The sequence below is a fragment of the Gallinula chloropus genome (assembly GCF_964237585.1).
Source record: "Gallinula chloropus genome assembly, chromosome: 4".
NCBI classification, from domain to species: Eukaryota; Metazoa; Chordata; class Aves; order Gruiformes; family Rallidae; genus Gallinula; species Gallinula chloropus.
The window spans coordinates 52829092-52848628 of record NC_140088.1 but is presented as its reverse complement, the minus strand read 5'-3'; the positions used below and the strand labels follow the sequence as shown (position 1 = coordinate 52848628).

Below are 19537 nucleotides of genomic sequence, written 5' to 3'. Positions count from 1 at the left end.
GTAGTACCTACCTTGAACTAAAACATTAAAAAGGCAAGATGAACCTTACCCACCGAAACCATTATGCTATGGGACGCTCCCCACAAGTGCACACATGCCAAATTGTTTCTAATGCTACTTTAACTTACAGTTGAGTAGATCGAGCTTAGGAGTCTTAGAGCTCATTAATTCTGGTTTTGGATGCCAGAAGCTTGTAAGTGGAAGAATAGGTTACTAGTTCCAGTTGCCGTTGTTTACATGGATGTGATCTGCTTACCATGCCTCCTCTGGCTATGGGTAAAGAAGCTTCCTAAGGGATCACTGTATTTCTGTTGTGCAGTATGGCATAGGTGTCAGTGACAGCAGTGCTACTGACAAACTGCTGTAAAGCAGCTCTGGAACTACAGCCGCATAATAAATGAATGTTGCATACTGTTAACAAAATGAAATTAAAGAAAAATGCCTTGAATACGACAACACTTTTGTGTTAGGAGATGTTGTAACGACCTTGATTATACTGCAAAGCATCTCACAACAGTACAGACTATTTGGGGCGGGGCAGCATAACTGCCAAGATTTAGCAGGAAACAATTCCTCCATAGTATGAAGGGAGAAAAAGTGCATTACAATCCCTCTTTTACCTCTGCTCAACATTCAGGGTTAATCCTGTTTCTTTGGAGACTGTAAAGAAATAATGGATCAAGAAAGCAGTACTCTGTTTACTCTGAAGTGTAGGAATTGCAATGAGGTATTTGCATATCTATTCACCTATCAACAGAGAAACCAGAGGCCCTGAATGAAACTTTTGTTTTAGTATTTCATAAGTTTGTGTAAGTGACCAAGAAAACACTGGAAGACAGCAATTGTCCGTAGCTATTCTATCCACATAACATAGCAGTCTTGGACTGCCTTGGACTGCCTATTTGCAGTATGTAAGTGAACTTTGATAAAACATCTTAAGTTTACTTAAATCAGAGTTATACGAGCTCTTTTCATTTTTATGGTAGGGAAATACCAAAGCAGAAAAATACTGCATTATCATATTCTTTAATGAAAGCAGGCTTCAGGTGGGGAAAAAAATCCCACAAAATGACCTTTTCTAGTTGCAACGCTATTAAAAAACCCCAAATTTTAAGAAACACTTGTATAAACTAATTTCTGCTGAAGGTACCTCCCATGAAAAAACCAGAGGCTCTTATACAGGACTGGAAAGAACTGCAAACCAAACCTTATAGTGTTCGTATCTTGCTGTGTTACACAATGATGCATATGTTACCTTAAAAGCATTATGTTAAAAGAGCATGATTTATATTACAAAGGCAAACATTCCAAAATTATGAAGTACTGGATTTATGGTTGCCTACTAAGCCTTAATTATGCACACTCATCTGTCCACCTTGTCCTCTACACAAGACAGGCCAGAAGACGTAATACTTAAAGGCCATGTCATGCTGAAAAAGGGCTGAAACGAAAGCTGCGCAAGTAGCCATAAATCTCTCATTTCCTAGCTGTCAAGCACTTGACTCTGCAAACTTCACAAACTTTTTTACATATTATGCTATCATACAATTTCCTAGGGTTCTCCTCCCCAGCTCCATCTTTAAAAAAAATCAGACACCATTATGTGTAGTTGTAACACTTTTTCTCTAGTACACTTCCCCAACAGAACAATACAGACTTCTATCAGTTGAAAAATAGTATTTTAAAACAGTATCTCAGAGAAGGGATGCAGTACTGGATTAAAGGATTAATTACAGGTAAAACAAAGGAAAATATCTTTTTTCTGCACCCCACTCCATCACTGTCCCACCAGCCCAGTCCCTGGGGACTGGCAAAACTTGTGCTTCATTTGATGTCTCTGTACCATAGATATTACAGACCACTGGGGCACAGTGCTAAAGGAGAATCTACAGAAGGGGAGAAGAGCGCAATGTCTGGTCCTAAACAGTCCATTTGTCTATTTGTCATTTCCAGACCATGGAAGAGGCCAAGCTCAGCCCTTCACACAGACCCTGTTCTGCATCTTCCCTGCATTCTGAGTGAAGTATTTGTAGCTATGGCTAGACCATGAATGACATCTACAAAACTTAAAATAGCTTATATGTATACTAGTAAATTTTTTCTGAGGAACACAAAAAGGAGAGAGATGTGAAAGGGAGCTTTACAGAAGAAAGGAGAAGTACTTCAGAAGCTCAAAAATGTTGCCCAAGCAAGACTCAACAGTTTATTTCGAGCTGCAGACATGTGAGAGTTCTCTAAGAAAAGGCATATTAGCATTTCAAAACTGGAGGAGCTAGACAGATTATGTAGGTGGACTGCCAACAGCTCCTGCTGGGGAAATTTTTTTTGACTAGGCAGATTAAATTGTTCAAATTTCAGAGGCCTATTGAAAACATCACAGTGAGTATCTGAGACACAATAAGCGACTTCTGAATTTACCTCTGCTTTGTGTGGTAACATCTCTCACCTGCTCTTTACATAAAGAAGTTCAGCAGCGCTGGAGTGATTTCAAGCCCAATTACAGTTTGGCAGCAGCGATGCCAACTTTTTCCCCCCTGGAATTTCAAGCCTTACTTCTGCCTAAAGGGACATTTTACAGACTACTCAAAATTACTAGCAAGGGTTTTTTTATTCTTTTTTATATCAAAGGGCATAACAGTTGCTCTTGTTAGGTTTTATCTTCCAATTTATATAGTTAACCACATACCTCATCTTTAGATGTTTCAGAGTCCGGTTTCATGGTGAGGAACATAACAATATGAGGCACATCTTGTATAGCCTGTTGAAGGTCTGTACTATCTTCTCCCCACAAGAGCCGAACCAGATTGTTCATACTTGACTGTGCCTGCTTATATCCTTGCTGAGAAGTTCCTTCAGGCTCAAATATCGACGTTTGAAATGTAAGTTTAACCTATTGAAAGAATTAATTGTGAAAATGAGGCTGTACTTACAATTAACATTCTAACATAAAATCAAACACATGCAGTTTGAACTCTTTAAGGGATTAAGTTTTATTAGCTTTACTGACATAGATGTAAGTATACAAAAATTCCTGCTGTTTCAGTAAAAGCCATTTTCTATTCAACGTTACAGAACCATCTATTATTAAGGACAAAGCCAGCTATTACATGCTCTGTGAACCATGTGAGTAAGCATGTGGTTTGGTGTGTTTTCATACTTAGTTCTTATGGTTTTGAGAATGGAAAAACATGCTTACTGCTCTGGGTCTATTACCATGCTCTTGAAACACACACAATATTTGGCTACTTTCAAAATGTCAGCACTTCCCAAAGTATATAATCCTCAAGGCCCTTCAGGAGCATCTCGGCTGTTTTGAGTGCACCAACAGCTACACTTGCACAAGAAAATCAATTTATATTAGACTGAAAAGGTCTGTTAATTTGTAGCACTTACTAGCAGTTCATTCTGCCAATATTTTCACTATTTAAAACCAAAAAAGACAATTTAAGAAACTGTTAAGTCAGCAAATTAAAGTTTTGTTGCCATATTCAACAATTACACACAACTAGCAAGAGGCATAAAACCAGTTTACATCACTTGCTACGCAATGTCTTCAGAAGAAAAAAAGCAAACAGCATTCTCTTAAAAGTAACAAAATTTAAGATGATCAGGCTTACTTTGTCAGAAAATAACATGACATTTACTGCTTTTTATTTCCTAAATAAAGTTAAACCTAGGAATTTTAGAATAAATGTGTACTTCCTGGTTCACCAGCAACAAAAACGCAACTGGATGTGGAAATACTTTTCAGTTTGCTTTACAGAACTCCTCTTTATGAGCATTGCCTTACAAAAATTGTTTGTTAGTTGTTCCAGCAGTGATGAAGACTATTTTTTTTTTGCAAATGAACACTTCATTTAATGTATGAAAGAAGGATATAGGAGAAATAACCAGCTCTTGACAAAGCATAAAATTTTGAGGAAAATGAATGGATTCATTTTCTTGGATGAGACTTTAGTTTTTATCATTGTTTGAAATGACTGAAAATACCTATACTTGGACTAAGCAGGCATGCTCTCAGTTCCCTCCTTCAGATGTTTTTATTCAAGATTGCTTGTCCACCTTAAAGTATCCTTAACAAGCCTATTGACTGGGAAGTTCTGAACATAATGCATCACACCAAATCCTGCTTCTCTTGGAAGTCACTGACAGTTTAGCCTAGTGATTGATGCAACAAAAAATTGTTTATATTTTGGCAGTTGCAATAAATGGAAAAGCCTGAGCAGAGGTAATTTATTCATTTAAATGCAGATAATTTACATTTTTGTAATTGAGTATGCATATACACATACTTAAGGAAAGGAGCGCCAGCCAGAAATAATGATTCTTTAAAACACCCACTGCCTGCCTGTCAAACTAAATCAGAGACAAGTGCCATCATCAGCTCTTCCAGCTACAACATTTATGTCACTGGCTGCTGCCTTGCCATTCCATTCCACTCCCTCCCAACACTTCTCATTAATCTTTTCCTCCCCTATTTTGGCTGCTATCAGCTTTTTTCTCTCTTTCTGTTTTCTGGAGCAGCACTGCACTCAATCCTGCTCTCCTGCCATGTGCTAACACTTTCTTTCCTGACCACAACTCATCCCTCTCTCCTCATTTCAGTTTTGATTCACTACGCTGCACATTAACAGGACTTCAGGAGCAGAAACAAACAGCTAAACAGCAGCAGCTTTCTTCTTCAGCATCCTGTAACTCAGTTCTCTTTCTTCATCATGCCATCTGCAAGTATTTCAGAGGATTTTCCTCAAACCCTGTTTAACTTCTTGCAGATTTCCTCAAGGCTCTCTAGTTTTTTTCCTCATAACTTCTACAACATCTTGTCTGTGGACACTTCTTCATGACACTGGGCTACAGACTATACACGAATGACACAGAGATAGAATTCTTGCTGCAGTCTGTCTTTCAGGCTCTCAATTTAAAAGAAAACAACCCAGTTTGCCTTGTTCTTTGAGACACAACCATACAGCCAGATTGGGCCAAACAGCACTTGAACTCTCCTTCCTCCTATAGGCATCCCTGCTGCTCCTGGCATCGCTGTGGGCAATACCACACTGCTCAGGTGTGAACGCTGTGTATTGTGGGAAAGGTGTGACAATTTGACTACAAGTTCATTACCAAATTTTTCTTGATTCTACCTAACAGTTTGAAACATAAAATTTTCTTTAAAAACCACAGTGAAAAAGACACTCAATGCTGGAAAACGCTGTAATAGACAATGACCAAGAAGCAACAGTCGCCTACATACCCTAAACCATGTTTTTTTCTGGAAGGGAAACAAAGTGTGCAACTACTGAAGTACCTTTTTGTAAATGCTGACTTTCACAACTTCTGATTCCTAAAGAAAATCAGTTCAGTGCACAGGAGAAAAGAGAAAAGGAAATGGAATGAAGACTGGGAAAAGCACAGAAAACATTACTACTCCACTCCAAATGCACAGCATGCGTGCATCCTCAGCACTTAGTTCTCAAAATTTAATCAAACTGCTGAAAGGCACTGGTGAAGGTAACAGTGACAGTACATAGATGGGAAATTTTCTGCTTAGGAAAGGTGTGACAGAAGTGGAACATGACTGAGTTCTCCAAAGTCATGCAATGATACAAAGAGTAAGACATGGACAGTTAAATATTCCTCCTAACGCAGGAAGAGACAGTGGTTTGAAAGCCAACAGGAATGAATTAACATATAAATCAGTTATGTAAATCACTGCTACAAGACACTGAGAAGGTCAAAGGAATTTTAAGAAATAGATTAAAAAAAGGACGAGTTCCAAACCCTTGAGTGATCCAACAAATCCCTAACTATTGACTGCTTGAAGCTGGAAAATTATTAAATCATGGGATTTAATTTGCTTCTTAACACTCTTTACTTAAACACTTGTCAGTGTAAGGAACAGGAAACATAGCTGTTGCACCGTTGATCTGACCCAGCAAGGCATGTGTTCTGTTTATCTGCATTAAAGCTGTATGCCTTAGAATATGGATTTTATTACAGACAGAGCGGATGGCATTGCCTGCCTTATGAGATTGCCTGCCATTTCCTGTTTTAAGTCTCTGTTTTCCATGTGCTTATGGTTTGAGCAACTAACTCAGGATTTCAGGCTGCAATTTCTTGATTCTGAGTATCTGCCTCAGGCTGAACATGTCTAGAAAATATTTTGGTTAAAATGGTTCGGTGTCACGGTAAGGAAAAATGTATTCATTTAGCCTATCTTCCCTTTGCTAGTCTGTCTTCTCTGTCTTGTGGCGATAGGAGACAGCAGCTATTTCAATTACAGATACGTATTCTGCAGTCTATTCAATTTCACAACTTAATACTCCTCAATCAGTGCCTGAGATGGAACAATGCTTTGTCCTGTCACATTCCATGACTGCTACAGAACTTCTAAACCAGATGTCCAATGCTTTGACGTATTAAGTGACACACAAGCACCCAAACAGAAACTGTTGTGCCGTGAAAAACAAACCAAACCTAGAAAACCCTGAAAAAACCAGACTGATCTAGCATTTTGACTTCTGTTGCTCAATAATTGCACTAAACTAGTCCTTACCTAGTTTGCCCAAACCGAGGTAAAGAAAACAAAATCCTGGAAATACAATAACGAGAGATGTTGTGCCACGTGCTGCAACTGAGACAACTGGTCATTAGCTTTTGAAATTACCTCCAGTAATCTGTAACACTGAACCCACAAGAGCAGTGCCTTTGCTTATATCAATACCCTAAGCTACATCTTTTTGATACTTTGCAGTTTATGATGAATGAGAATCAATTCACAATTTTGTGTTGCAGCTGCCTTTATTACTAAGTCTCAGAAACAACGACTCTCTGCTTCTTCAGCAGCACAAACACAACGACCTACACTGCAAGAACCTCAGACCTCTGTATTTAAATTCTCCACAGGTTTAGTTCAGCAATCGTTCTCCTGGCTTGACTCAAACTGCACAGTAAAAAAAGGAATAATTGCACTTTAATAAAAGGTTTTGGAAAGCCAACATGACAAACACACGATTTAAGTAATCGCTGTCTGCTTGACAGATTTACTGACAATGTAAACATTAATGTTGCATTAAAAGTAACCGCTATATAAAAAGTCTGCATTGCATTTTAGCAACAAGTAATACATATACTCTATAATCTAGCAAGGATACAATTAAATAAACTATATAATCTCTGCTTTTTCAATCATTCTGTATTTAATAAAAGTTACAGCAACTCCATATTTGGTCAAAGACAGGCAACACAAGGTTTTTCTACCATGGAACTCTGCCAATACCTGACCACAGCTCTGGTAGCTTAGGCAAGCTTCATACTGTCAAGTATCTTGGAAAGCTCCCCAAACTCACATACTAGTACTCAATCTTACTGGAGTTGCAGATGTAGTTCTGTGGGCACTTACACTACGTAAGCTGCAAACAGAAGCATGTTTAACAAAATCTAAAAATTTGTATCCTTGGACAGTAAAACATTTATATTACTATCACCTTGTATATTCTATCTGAAGAAAAACTACTAAGAGGTTACAAACATACCACAGGAGAAACTAAAATTTTAACCTACTCCATCTCGAATCTGTAAGTTGCAACTTCTACCTGGTCTTCCTGTCCTCTGGGAAGTGGATTTTAATAGAAAACTCAAAATGCCTAATTTTCTGCTACTAACACCCTAGTAAATCATCCTTCTTGTTTAATTCTGAAACAACTGTATCATTCTGTATTATTTCATAAAATCATGGAATGGTTTGGCTTCGAAGGGACCTCAAAGCCCATCTAGTCCCACCCTCCTGCAATGGGCAGGGACATCCTCCACTAGCCCTGGTGGCCCAAAGCCCCATCCAACCTGGCCTTGAACACTGCCAGGGAAGGGGCAGCCACAGCTTCTCTGGGCAGCCTGTGCCAAGCGTCTCCCCACCCTCACAGTAAAAAATTTCTCTCTAATATCTAAGTTCTCCCTTATCCTATCGCTACATATCCTTGTAAACTGTCCCGCTCCTGCTTTCCTGTTGCCCCTTTAGGTACTGGGAGGCTGCAATAAGGTCCCCTCTGAAAACCTCCCCTTCTTCAGGCTGAACAAGCCCAACTCTGTCAGCCTGTCTTCACAGGAGAGGGGCTCCAGTCCTCTGATCATCTTCATGGCCTACTCTAGACCGGCTTCAATAGGTCCATGTCTGTCTTGTACCAGGGCCCCCAGAGCTGGATGCAGTGCTGCAGGTGGGGGTCTCACCAGAGTGGAATAAAGGGACAACTGTCTCCCTGGACCTGCTTGTCACGCTGTATTTGATACAGCCCAGGATACAGCTGGCTTTCTGGACTGCAGGTGCACATTGCTAGCCCATGTTGAGCTTCTCATCAACCAACACACCCAAGTCCTTCTCCTCAGGGGTGCTCTCCATCCGTTCTCTGCCCAGCCTGTAGTTGTGCTTAGGATTGCCCTGACCCATGTGCAGGACCCTTACACTTGGCCTGCTGAATTTCATTTTTACTCTCTTATGGCTTGTGAGTCTTTTACATCTGAAAAAAAATGAAGCCATTGCTGCTCTGCAACTGGCATTTACTTTTAAGCTAGACTTCAGTATCTTGTTTCATGCATGCTATTGCCAGGGTGCATATTTCCAAGCCCTATTACCCACCCAGCATCGCAACATTTACATACACAGTCCTTCATTTGCTGAGATCAGTGTGTTCAAAATAACTCTCAGAGGAACCATATCTGCCATCTTTGACCATAATTACAACTATCACTGGTTGAAAGGTTGTGCAACCTCAAAGAAGTTACTTCCCTGTATTCAGCAAGAAGCAATTAGTTTTGATGGAAATGATACTAGTGAAGTTGGTTTGGGAGCAGGAAGAGTAATAAAACTGGATTTTTCACATTTGTATGTACTGGTTCTCAGAGAAACCCGAATATTCAGTATTCAGCAAGTACAGAATACCTTGACTATCACACTGGGATGGGGGGTGCAGATATTAAAAAAATAAATTGAGTCTTCTGGTTAGCCTAAACTTCCAAGAATGCTGCTACCTCTGCACAGCGCTGTGTGTGCTTTCTGAATCTGGCTGATGACAGAGTATGTAACAGCTGGATGGTGGCCAATGTCCTGTAAGGGGATGCTGGGTTCAGTGACTTACTTGCACCTACCTGTTTTCTCAAAACTTACCAGAATTACTCTGAAATTTCTACTCTAATTTCACTGAAGTCAACCAATGTGTTGAAAAATTAGATGGGGAAAGTTCTAAGGAAGAGATCACCTAAGTTGTGCTTCTTGAGGAAAAAAAGGCTAGAAACAACATTCGTTTTTATAGAGAACATCTGGAGTAAGTGTTCAACTACCATACCTGCATAGGACCTGGAATACAAGACAAAACCCTTTCTATGTTTTCAGAATTCACATCAACATCATTTACAGCAACTAGAGCATCTCCTGGAGATAAAAAAGACAAAAGCATGATAAGGTTAGATGGTATTACACCACAGTACAAAGCCAAACACTGTTTTGTTTTAAAAATTAACATGACAATCATAAATGTCTTTGTTACATTTGAGTAGATATTTTCTACATGCGACATTTACTGTGTTTAAAAACATTAGTCTATTACCTTTAATGTTCTTAAGGCCTTATTGCCATGCTTGCATCTTACAAAAATAACTGTAAAAGCCTCTCCCCTCCATCCCGGCTTGTATCACTGATGTTACTTGAATCCAACAACTTCACCAGTCAAATTATGCCCAAAAATTAATTTTTCCCCTCTGAAACCACCTCTGTTTGTTTGCTAAATCTTCTCCACTGCTACCTCTATTGATGTAAACGCTACTATTCCAGAACTCCTTCTTTCTGTAGCAGCTTACAAGTTCTAGGACATCACTTACACCACACATTTCAAGTGCTAGCTGAATTTAACTGTGGGAGAATCCCACCCCAAGCCCCTCTCTTCAAAGCAGTCCTGGCAGTTCCCATGGGTCTTAGTAACTCAGCTTAGGAAATGAAACTGGTAGGAAACCATTCCCTCCTTATTTCATCCTCCTTGTCTCTCAAGCCACATCATAATTTAGTCCATTACGTTCTTGTCCATGTCTTGCCCACTCTCCATAAATGGAGAGCCGGTTTGTGTTGGTTAAAGATGAGGTGACTAGGTGTGAAAGCAGCTGGAGTACTAATCAGAAAGTTCTGTAGTCTCAAAATAAATTTTTCTAAAAAGCTTTTCAGCCAGGTTGTCTAGGGTAAAATACCTAAGATCAGGCAGCATAAATTTACAAAAACAACTGTATGAAGTGACTTTCCAGTATCATCGGGACACAGAAGACACTGTGCAGGCTAGATGCTGAAATCACAACTTGTCTGCATCAGGACATGTGAAAAGCCAGAGGCAGCATTACAGAACTGTTCAGCAGCACCTGCACTAGAGAATTCCTCAGCCAGCCAGTAGCAGCAGCGCTTTCACTCTTTCAGCCAGTGAAAGGAGCTTAGAAAAAGGACATGGATTCACACCAAAAGTGTATGTTTAGCACAGCTATCTTTTAAGCCTTAACTTGGCAACAAAAAAATGCTCAACTGCAGAAGTAAAGCACTGAATAACTGTAAGGATCTGTACATACTTCAAGATTTCTTTTTTTTCCCTAGCGAAGAGACTTGCTTGACTCTAAAACAGTGACAGCAATGATGTCCTTACTAAGGAAAAGCAGAATCAGTATCTCTGTGGCCTCTCCATTTCCTCCAAATCTAGTAAAGACAACAGAATCTGAATGTTTACAATTCTGACAGCTTATCATTAGTTGTATTTTCTACCTTGCTGTTAAACACCATCAAACAGAACTGGATTTCTTTCCAGGTACTAGGCTGATTGCTCAAATTCAGTGCAAGACAGAAGACCCACAAGAATAAGAACATTCTTAAGTAACTACCAGTAAGGAAATTCAGAATCCCCCCAAAATGCCAACAATATTCCTCTTTAATACACTAGATAATGACCACTGTTCACTGTTCCTTTACATTCAAGAAAAATTCATCCCTATTCCTTCTTACAGCAAAACCAAGAAAAGGTTACGTTTTATTCTACACACACAAGTGTTACCATTCCTTGGAACTGTTTTTTCTATTTCAAGGCAGCTCTCTCCCTAACCTCTGTTTCTTGATGCACAGCACAGTGAAGTTTTAGCCTCTTGAATCTTCCAACACAGCAATAAATTCAAAGACGGGAAAACTGAAAGTTAGACAGGATTTAAAAGCAACTCAGGAAGTCCATGCCAGAGCCCCAGGACTCCAAAATTAGTAATCAAAACCAGAGCATTCGGGCTACTCCAATATAACAAAAAATTATAAACAGAATTACTGTGTTCTCTGTTGAGGAACACTGTGTGAAAGATCATCATTCACAAATAAAAGAGAAAGCATAAATTGCTCTTGTACTCATCTGGCGCACTGTTTAAACTAAAGTTGTTTGTGTTCTGTTTGTTTTACTAGAGACCTTAGGAATTCTGTTGTAAAGACAACAGTCATCTAATCCACAAAGCCCTTTGAAAGAGCTTGCACACATTTTGTGAACACGTATGTACCTTAGCGCTTCAGGGAATACTTTTGAGCCACATCTTCCAGATGGAATATACAGACACTTTGAAAGGAGAAGATCCATCAGTGTTTCCATGTTAAATACGCAAGGCTTTCTATTTACTCGGTGCATAATGTACGTATGTAAAACTTTCATTGCAGCAGTAAATATTTATCCCATTCAATTTGCAAAAATGTAATCATGCACTGTAAATGGATCAGCCTTCCAGAAGACACAGCCAAAGCAGTCCTTTAAGGCTGCCCTGATTTTGCCAAAAAATGCTGTATTGCTACTAAAGAACTACAACGTGATGTACAACTACCTTCATCAGCACAGACCGTCTAGAACTCTGTGTGTGTGTTTGCTTTTTCCCTTTTTGCCAAACACAAGCATTCAAAGGATAGAGTCTATGAACTAAGACAATGACAGCCATCAGTGGCACAGTAGGAAGTATCTAAAATTATGAACACAGAGTATCTGAAAGCAGAAAAACACAAGATCTACCCAGTGTGATAATTAATGCCAGTGCAAGAGTTTAATAAATGCAAATGTTCCTTTGCTAGGGTTTCACATTTACACTTCCTTTAGGAGTTGTTTCCTCCCTTTTAGCAGTATGAAAACACGATGTCCATTAAAAATATAGTGCAAATGTATGAGGGTTAATCTAATTTCTAATTAGTCTACATGATTAATCAACAGTGCTTGCAGTTATTTAAGTTGATCTAACTTGATGGTTTGCAGAGTTAAGTCAATTTCCCCAGACTAAGCCATAGCTGAATTTTAGATGTGGAGAGCCATTGCGCTAGTGGAAACAGTTCTCTGGATGGACTGCAAAGATGCTTTTCGGTCATTCTTACGCTCCATAAAGTGGGTGAAAACGCCCCCTCCAGCTGACCTTCCTTCAGTGGAGATCAAAGTGAACTTTCTCCTTTTTGCTCAAGTAGACAGATACTTACATAGGCAAGCAGCAGACATTTGCATGAAATGTTGTTTTCAAACCTGATACAAAATAACACAAACTCCTCCCCCCCTTTTTCAACAATAAAGTTGTATGCAAACATTTCACTGTATAATATCATATAGAAAAAAATCACTTGACCTGCTCTTATTCCCTTCCATTTCTACTGGCAATAAAATCACTATCACCTGTCATGCAACAGTCACCAATATTCAAGTTAAAAGATGAATAACGTTAGAACAAAGTGTCACTTGTTTCCATTTTTAGAGACACAGTGAGCAACTGCAATAGAGGAAATACATTTTCTTCACACATTGGCAAAACATCAGACCTTGGGTCAATAAATTTATCTTTAGAAAAACACATGCTCTTCTCTAAGGAACAGCGTAAGCTTTTTTTTTTTAAAAAAAATCCTATCATAATGATTAGTCAAGCTTTTGAAGATAATCACTTCTTATAAAAAAAACCTGTCAGCCCCCAAAGAAACTCTAAGATGTCTATGGATATTCACCACACAAAGAACTGAGTATTACTAGAGTGATGGAAGAGAAAGGTGAGAGTGTCAGGAATTCTTTTCTGTCTTCTTTCTATCTTAACAGAACAGACTTCTCACATCCAGTCAATTACTAGCCAAAACCAGCATATATTGATTTCAAACACCAAGCTTGCACAGTTTATGAAATTATTCCTGCTTTTTCAAAGTTTAGAAAAGACTTCAGGACTGCTGGAATCTTTGAAATGTTTATTTCAGAACTCCCTATTGTTCTGCCACGTGAAGCACAGGCCTGTTACTTTTGCTAAATACCACTCCCTAGAGGTAAACCTGCAGGAACCATTCCTAAACATAGAACATCTTTGTATTAAGCCAGGGAACACTGATGGGTAAGTAAGTATCACTTCCATACTGTAATGGGAAGGGAACATTTTTTTGGTGAATTACAGTCAGAACCATGTTGTTCACATGGGAGAGGACTGAGGGCTCTTTTTTCATGAAACGCTGATACTTAATTTCCTCTGTTCTTGGTAATGACTTGGTGGAAGTACTTATAAATGTTCACATACTCCTTCCCAAAAAAGGCAAAGTATGGAACACATTCTACTGAAGAAAGCCAGATCAATTACTTGCTTTATATGTTAGCAGGCTGCTTTTACCCAAACCAATGCTGTTATGCTTCAAGAGGAGATTAAAAGAACATAAACGACATCCCAAACTCCACAGTGAGAACATAACAAAGCTTACGCAAGCTGCGTATTTCTATCTTGCGTGCCCAATGTCTCTACTTCGGAGAGCCTTTTCAACAAGTGACACCGTATATGGTAATTTCTCATTAAAATCTTAAACTCTCACAGTATTTTGGTCCTTTCAAGGACTTTTTTTTTTTTTTACAGGATTCTTAGTTCCATGGTCTACAAATGACAAAATCAGCACTTGGACTGTCAGAAGATGACTCCAAATTACCCATTTTTATCTAAATGGATTGTTTAAACAACTAGTCCATGCTATAAATTTGACAGATACACTTGGCTTTCTAGCAATGCTGACCTGTCCAATCTCCTGCCAGTGGTATCTGTGTTTTTACTGTTAAAATGAGCAAAGACTACTACTAAAACATTTCTTTATTCAAGGACAACAAATAAATATCCCTCCCGCATAACATCAATAGAATTAGCAGATTAGAAACCCATAGAAAAACACCTGCCAGTAAATAGGGTCGGGATCTGGACCCTTCAACCTGCATTTTCAGCCTGCATCTTTTGCCTGCTTGTTCAAAACTGGATTATTACAGCACATCTGTAGTGTGATCCAAGATTTGTCCCTGTCCCGAGGCAGTTTTTACACTTGGACAACAACTGATCAGGTGGGAGTATTCATGCAAACCATTCAGTATTTAGTGATGGGAGCAGTTAATAACAGAAGATGAAGGTAGCAATAGTACATTCTGCTTGTGAAATAGCTTTCCTGTATTTTCAGTATCATTGGAATTACTTTTCCATTTGTTCTGTAGCAAAGATAATCATGAACACGTCTAAGAAGAATCCTCTTCTGTAAATGAGATTGAAACCTATTTCAACCCCCATTCGCCTGGATCTAAAAGTGAATATTTAGTTTATTTTTGAAGATACACTCAAAGATGAGACAGGAACAGTTGGACTCAATCTTAAAGGTCTTTTCCAACCTAGTGATTCTGTGAAAGTTCTACATAACAGACCAAGCTTTGCATATTGTTAATAAAAAACTCAGGCAAGAAAAATATTGTGCCAAAAATACAAAAGACAATTAAAACGCATGAGATAAAAGCAGTTATTTCATCCTAACCAAAACCAAAGTGATAGCAAGAATTTAAAAATCAATGAGGACTTTTCTGTTGGGAAAAATTGAGATGGATGCTGAACTGCTAATATTAAAAAAAAAAAGAAGATAAATGAACTGACTGAAATTGCCATCTTCTTACAGAGTTACAAAGCAGCAGGGTTTTTTTAGCTTGCAAAACTGTTATTTACTTTCATATGGTCAGCGCCTGCATTCTGCTTGGTTAATAAAGTACAGCAACAAGACTTACGACTTCCATATGCAATCTTAAAAAAAAATTGAAGTGTAGCACACAAATAATAAACAGATGTTTTAAGTGTTCAAAGCTATAATGGATACGCATTTCAGAGTAAATTGAAGAAGCCACCTGAGGAAAATTATTATTTTGGGGGGGGAAGGATTATTTCTACTAAAAATGTTGAAGTAATAAACACTCTGAAACTGGTTATTCACTGTGAAAAAAACCCCTGAGTTTAGTCACACTTATGATTCAACCTTGGTAGCCACTGAAGTGGCAACCATACTTCTCATTGACAAATTAACTGATTTGCCAATGAAAACAGAAAGTAATTATTATTTAACATACTACAAACCCAAGTCTTGAGAAAAATTAACCAGGGAGGTCAAATTTTAAATAGGATGGATGCAAGAGCTGGAACACTCAATCAGACATAACTGGCAGGATTTTGGTAGTGGGGTGCTGCAGGAGCGACCATGTGGCCGGAGATCATGAGCTGCCTTGTGCTGCCCATAGCCCAACTCACCGCATCCTGAAGCATCACCTGGCCAGGGAAACCACATCACCACTGCCCAAACATATTTGAGAAAGAGCAGCAATCATGACAGGAAGGTAGTAGCTCAGGGATGGGTCCCCTTTGTGAATGGCCGTGACCTGTGGGGAGTCATTCTGCAGCAGAGGTAAACAAGGAGGAAGGGATGGTAGGAGGAGAACATCACACACACAGTCCCACTGTCTTGTGCCACCTGTTACCTCACCAACAGGCTTGGGACATACAGTGTTAACATAAGGTGAAAAGAAGGGCAACTGAGACTGAGAAAGGGGAGAGGTGAAACATTTGGTTGAAGTTGAACCTAGAGAAGGCAGGGAAAAAGGCATTTTCTTAACCATTTACGGTACTGTTTTCAGCTTCTCACTACCTGAAATAGTGATTTGAAGTTTTATTTTAACTAGCAAAAATTTCAATTCAGTAGCTCCCTGAGACACAATTGTTTGCTTGCAGCATATGTTGCAAACTGGACACCAGGAAGAGCATACTGCATCATTTTAAAGCCTGTATTTTAAAAGGAACATAGACTTCGTGCTCACACTTTCACAAAAGACTATTACAAACACTGGCCTGCACCACTGAAGGCTATTAATGTATTAACAAGCAAAACAAGAACAGGTTAATAAACGTGCACATGCAGGTGGTGAACAAAGTTATAACCAATCCAGCCATCAGGCATCATGCTATACTGATCAGCTCAAGAAGCTTCTAACTTTGTGCAAATACTTAAATTTTAAGCTGACCACAGTAATATTTTTTTACCGTTTCCACAATTCACAACAGGATTCCTAAAAACTTAGTTTTATCAACAACAAAAAGCAAAGTTCTACTGTATTTTTCTTGAACTGTCTGTCCCACTTCAGATCCTATGAGGAACTGAGGAGGCCATCTGTTGAACTACAGTTGCTTCTAAATCAGGCCTTGAGTGTCTATCTTAGCTATCCCATCCTCTGATGCACAACACAGTAGCAGTAAACCAAACAGGTTTTTGACCAGAACAATTTTTTTAACTATATATTCTTCATGCAGACAGCACTGAAACCTGAGCATCTAATTTAGGCAAAGCATCCCTATTTCTAGACACCACATAAAAATTCCAGAGTACTGAGTGTTCACTATAGATACGTAATTTGAAAGTATTTTTATATGAAAATTATACATTTTATACTGCTGGCACAGAATACAGCTCATTTTCCTGGTTTAAGGGCTGAATAACTCCAGTATGCTTAAAAGTATTTGCTTCCAATGTGCAAAAACAAGGCAACATTGGGTAATGATAGCCTAGGACATATTAAACTGCTAGACTCTTTAGATCATTCTATAGCTCTTGTATTTAAAATGAAACAAAAAACCTTACAGTTTTTGTCCTTGCTAGCTCTGAGAAGCAGTATGTGCTGCAGATGAAGTACCATCTCCATACCGGTTAGCTTTATCTCCAGGATCTGATACTTGCCTACACTGTTCTGACTTCACACCTGCTCTTACAAACATTCGATTACATACAAATTTGTGCCCCAAAATTAATTTTCAGGCTATAAATACCCACTCTTAGACTAATTATATTAAATACCATTAAGCAGACCAAGCTGAAACTCATTCCCTCCTCCCCCTCAGTCTGCATCCCCCACTTCTTGACTAATCAGTTCTTTCTGGTACAATTTGAAAGTTATCCAGTTTTCCCTCTGGAGCATTCTTTAGCATCCCCACCAAAAGCACGTGCTAGAAGAATCAGCTAGTCAGAGCACGATTTGCTTTTTTACACACAAGACGTTGCAATTCCAAGAGCCCTCACGCTGACTCTGTGGGATTTGACTTTGTGCTTTTCACGATCTTTAACCAACATCACATCTCTGCGCTCGCTCCTTCTACTAGGAACCATCTTCAGTGTTATTAAACGGCCTCCTACCCTTTACAGATGTAGGCTAGCTGTCTCACATTTACTGGCTCTGAGGTTGGGGTCTTCTGAGTCCAATTAGCAATCCCTTGATACTGGAAGCAAGGTTATTTCTGCTCCTTCACTGCCGGTCACATAAGTTCATTACCCTCTATTATTCATGCCCGGGTGCCTGTCAGACCTTCTGACACCCGAGTTTAACTTCCCATGCTGGCAAAAAACAGACAGGCTTTTTTTCTTATGGGTTAGTTTTCTTCCAGGTTATTTATTTGCATCAACTCATGGAAGCGTCTAACCAAAGCCAAACCAACACAAGGGAGAGATGCTATACTGGCTCGTTGCCGCCTCATACTGCAGCCCCATGACGTATTTGGAGGCTGCCTGATCACAACTGCTGAAGCTGCAGCTGTTACACTTGCTAAACAGAAGAATATCAGAACAAGGCCATGCAGAAAGTTCGGAACATATATCCTACTCAGTATTTTCACCTCGTTTTTAAGGTACAAAATCCATTTAAAGCATACACAGAACAGCTTTTTATTTAAGGGAGGAAAAACGCGTGAAAAAGAATGAAAACAAAAGCATTTGACAGCGTACAGCTTTTCCCCAGTGCTGACATTCTACTGAGCAAGTTCTGCATTGAATTAAAGGTAGTGGGATATTGGTTGCTCCAAGTTCAAGCCTCTCACTCCCTGGTTATTTCAAGTACAGTCATCTCCTTAACTACATTAACACCTTCTAGTTTGTCATGTGTTCCTAAAACCACTAACAAAACTGAAAGGGTACCAAACTTCAGATGCAATGACTTTTATTTAAAATAATCCCGTAAGTACTGACAAAACCGTTGTTCTAAGGAACTGCTTATGTCTCAGGAACATTCAAGCCAGCTGCTTCCCCTACAAATTTATAAACTATCATTTTAAAGGAAGAGTGCAGGAGAAAACTTAATTCCACTACTTACCTATCAAGATTTGACCTGCTTTCATTGCTGAACTACCTGGCACCAAGCCATGTACTACAAGTTTCTCTTCACTGATTCCTCTGATGACTTTATCCTTCCTGCCTTGCTTTTCAGCTCTTCTGCTGCTCCATGAAGACTGATGGACAATCCCTACTAAGGCCTCCAGCAGCCTATGCTGATCATCTTCCCCAGCACTGGAGAGTTTTCTGGGATTTACATAAACATATACATCTTTGTATTTTTGCTGAACAGTGACACCAATTTTCTGAGCGGATTGGTTTTTTAATATGGAAGTAGGACCAGTAGAATGCACATTACAGCTTCCACTCCCTTTCTTACTAGAATGCTTTGGTAAAAGATTCTTCTTTTTTAACATTTTGGTCAGTTTCTTCAGTTCATACTTTCTTTCTTTTCGTGATCCCTCTTGAATAACTTCAGCTTCATTCTCACGAAACCTGACATGATTCACTGTTGGCATTTCTGGACAGCTGTTCTGCAGCAGAATTTCTTCTTCGCTTTCACTCAATTCTAAATAAAATAATTCCCCGTTTTTCTGCACACCATCCAGCCATTCAGGCTCAAGATCACTGGGAAAGAAAGAACAACGATCAGTGACGGCTCTGATAGAGACATATGATGACTGCAAACAGGGAAGGGATAGGAAGAGCACACAATAAAAATAAATAAATAAATCACATCGAATATTGAAAGCTCAACTGCTTTAAGTTTTACATAAAGGTAAGAGCTCTTCTCAGACAAATGATGGCTATGGCAAGGAAAGATATCACTCCCAAATGTTAACATCGTTTCTTCATCTGAGATACCTTACAAGAAAACAGCCATTGCAAAATCATTATTCCCTGTTCTGAAAACAAAAGACCCACCCCGAAACCATTTCTTTCATACACAGCAAGTTTTAATGAATAACTACATTCATAGGTACAGCAGGGCTTTCTCATAGAAGAAAAAATGCCATCCTGTTTGTTCTCTCCCATTACTTTTTCCCTTATCCATTTAAAAGCTGGATTGTACTGCAGGCCCTTTGGAAAGACAAGGGTAACATTTTAAAGTCACCTCAATACAAC

General features: G+C 39.0%; 1 protein-coding gene across 2 annotated transcripts in view; it reads right to left on the bottom strand.

Moving 5' to 3' along the window:
• Positions 1-19537, bottom strand: part of INTU (inturned planar cell polarity protein) — a gene marked incomplete at its 5' end in the record, with an annotated part of 48988 nt that overhangs the window by 21637 nt on the left and 7814 nt on the right. For both annotated transcript variants that reach the window (XM_084262853.1, XM_084262852.1), the window contains 3 exons: positions 2687-2890; positions 9333-9418; positions 18453-19039. In XM_084262853.1, the coding sequence (XP_084118979.1) occupies positions 2687-2890; positions 9333-9418; positions 18453-19039 (877 nt within the window). The remainder of the gene's footprint in view (positions 1-2686; positions 2891-9332; positions 9419-18452; positions 19040-19537) is intronic.